General features: G+C 56.2%; 1 protein-coding gene across 1 annotated transcript in view; it reads left to right on the top strand.

Moving 5' to 3' along the window:
• RALY (RALY heterogeneous nuclear ribonucleoprotein) overlaps positions 1 to 2,763 on the top strand; it is a 105,224-nt gene that overhangs the window by 84,968 nt on the left and 17,493 nt on the right. The window contains exon 3 of the mRNA XM_005430481.2: positions 2,375 to 2,447. Coding sequence (XP_005430538.1) covers positions 2,375 to 2,447 — 73 coding nt within the window. The remainder of the gene's footprint in view (positions 1 to 2,374; positions 2,448 to 2,763) is intronic.

Genomic DNA, 2,763 nt, shown 5'->3' with positions numbered 1-2,763 from the left:
AAGGTTTCTTGACAGCCCCTGAAAGGCAGCAGGGAGTTGCACAGCAAGGCCCTGGGCAGTGTCCATGCCCTCCAGAGCCATGTCCTGTGTGTGCAGCCTGTGCTCCTCCTGCTCAGCTCATCCAGCACTGCTGCAGCCTCCCTGTGCTCCTGCAGAGGATTTTCCAGGTTATACCTAAGTCAGCAGGATGTTCCTTTGGCTCACTTTGTAGGCTCTGGATTTTGATGGGGTGTGGACCCAGCTGTCCACATTTCCTCATCAAATCCCTTCATAAACCATGAAAAAAACCAGAAGTTTTGAATGGCCTGATGTGCTCAAAGTTGGTTGGCTGCCCCCTAAGGTGCAGGTAGCAGAAAGGAAGGCTTTGAAGGAATTCCTCCCTGTGGTGATGCTGAGGCCCTGGCACAGGTGCCCAGAGCAGCTGGGGCTGCCCCTGGATCCCTGGCAGTGCCCAAGGCCAGGCTGGACAGGGCTGGGAGCAGCCTGGGACAGTGGAAGGTGCCCATGGCAGGGGTGGGATGGGATGGGCTTTCAGGGAACATTTCTTCCAACCCAAACCATGCTGGGACCTTTTTCTCCCACCACCTCTCTGGTCCATCCCGAAGCTCCCGTGGGGCACTGTTCTCATGGAGCTGCAGGATGTGCCCATGGGTGGGACACTCTCAGCCCCTGGTTCTCTGTGGAGGACCAGGTCCCTCAGGGCAGGTCAGGGCACACCCCTGAGGACCAGCATGTTCAGTGGGTGACCCAGCTGTGAGGAAGAGTCTCCTGAACCCAGCCAGCCTTTCCAGAAACACAGGGGTGGCTCCTCTGAGCTCCTGGGGATCACTGGCCTCACACCAGCTGATGAAGGGGCTTCTTACCAACCCCATGGGCTCAGCAGCTGCTTTTTGACTCCCTCACCTTCCCCTACTTGGATTTTTGAAATATGAGGGTTTTTTTACATAAATTCTCATCTTTCTTTATTCCTGCCATGTCTCACCTTCCACTACTTGGATTTTTGAAATATGAGGGGTTTTTTTACATAAATTCTCCTTTCTCTTTATTCCTGCCATGTCTGTGGGCCGTGGTTTCAGGGTGGGCTTGGCAGTGCTGGTCCACATGAGCAAATCCTGTCTTGCTCAGCTCAGATCTGACATGCCCAGAGGTCTGACACCTCTTCATGCACACAGGACCTGAAGAACCAGCAGGGTTTAGGGCTGATTGGGAAGGCAGTGGGGCATTTGCCACCGCTCCCCTCTCTGAATTCTGGCTCCACACCCAGTGTTGGATTGCCAGGCTCTCAGCAGCTCCATGGAATTGGCTGTGTCACTTTATTCTCCCATCGGAAGCACGTTTGGCACCATGGCCACAAGTGACATTCCCTCAGAGCATTAGAGGAGCTCATTCTCCCCTCCCCTGGCAGAAGATGCTGCCCCAAGAGCAGCTCAGGCAGGGGCACCATGCAGAGTTTGCCCAGCTGGCAGTGCCCAGCGATCCTGCTTATTCCCAGGGGATCCAGGGCTGGATGCTCAGCAGTCAGCACCCTGCAGCAGGTCTGGATTTTGCCCTATCACACTGAATTCTCCCAGGAAAGCTGTCCTGGGTCTGTGTGTGTGGACAGGACCATGTGCAGGGTGCTGACTGCTCAGGGCATGGTGAGTGGCTCTGGGAAGGAAAAGGAGGAGGTTTGCCAAGTGCAGGGTTTATTCACCTTCCTGTGGAGCCCCAGCTGTGCCAGAGGCAGGTGGCAGTGGGTGGGGGGAGCTCGTTTCTGTGTGGCAGGGCTGTGTGCATCCAGCCCAGCTCCCTGGGGCTGCAGGTGGAGGTGGGCAGGGACGGGCCTTGTCACACGTCCCGGCTGGATGGTGACAGTGGGGTGGTGACAGTGTCCCTTTCGGGGCTCTGCAGAATCCCAGCGAGGCACATCACAGAACAAAAAGGCCACAGCAGCAGCACGGGCCTGGGTGCCACTGGGTTACTTTACTTGATGTTACACTCCCCGAGTCTCGGGGTCCCAGGCAATGAGCTGGGGGCAAACAACAGCTTATAAAGGGGGGCAGGTCTCAAGGGAGGATACAGTGTTCAACTAATCAGGAGAACTGAGGGTGGGACGCACAAGAGCAAGGGATACAAGGGAAGAAAACTGGGACAGGAGGGGTTAACAACTGGATGTTGGGAGGAAAGGGTTTGAAACTTGGCAGAAAAGTAGCTAAGTAGCAAAGAGATAAACCGACACCCGGCTCAACTGAATAACAAAGACGAGTCTGTGTCACTCCAAAAGCAAGGGGAAAAAAGCCCAAATAACTACCAAACAACAAATCAAACAATAACCTGCAAAATAAAAACACACTACAACAGTGCCTTGTCACAGCTGCGTGTCCCTTCCTTGCAGACATCAACATGGCCGGGGAGCCCAAACCCAACAGACCCAAAGGGCTGAAGAGAGCAGCCTCTGCCTTGTACAGGTAGGTGTTCACCACAGTGGGTGAGGTCTGTGGGCTGGTGTTTGCCTTCCAGCACCCCCCTGAGCTCCCTGCTGCCTGCCCCCAGCAGCCTGGGCACTGCTGCACACCCAGAGCTGCTCCCAGGGCTCCTTCCCTTGGCAGTGCCCCTCGGGGCTGGCCAGTGCCTGTGGTGGTGTGGGAGATCTCCTGGGCATGGCCCCACCTGTGCAGGTGTTGGAGAAGGGTGGGCAGAGGAGGGGGAGCAAGAGGAGCAGCCCCTGCAGCCAGGGAGCAGGAGTGGGCACAGAGGTGCTGGGTGTGGGGGAAAAACAGGGAA

Source organism: Geospiza fortis, unplaced genomic scaffold (genome assembly GCF_000277835.1).
Source record: "Geospiza fortis unplaced genomic scaffold, GeoFor_1.0 scaffold438, whole genome shotgun sequence".
Lineage (NCBI taxonomy): Eukaryota > Metazoa > Chordata > Aves > Passeriformes > Thraupidae > Geospiza > Geospiza fortis.
The sequence above is the reverse complement of the archived record's forward strand: the minus strand, read 5'-3'. Positions and strand labels throughout refer to the sequence as shown.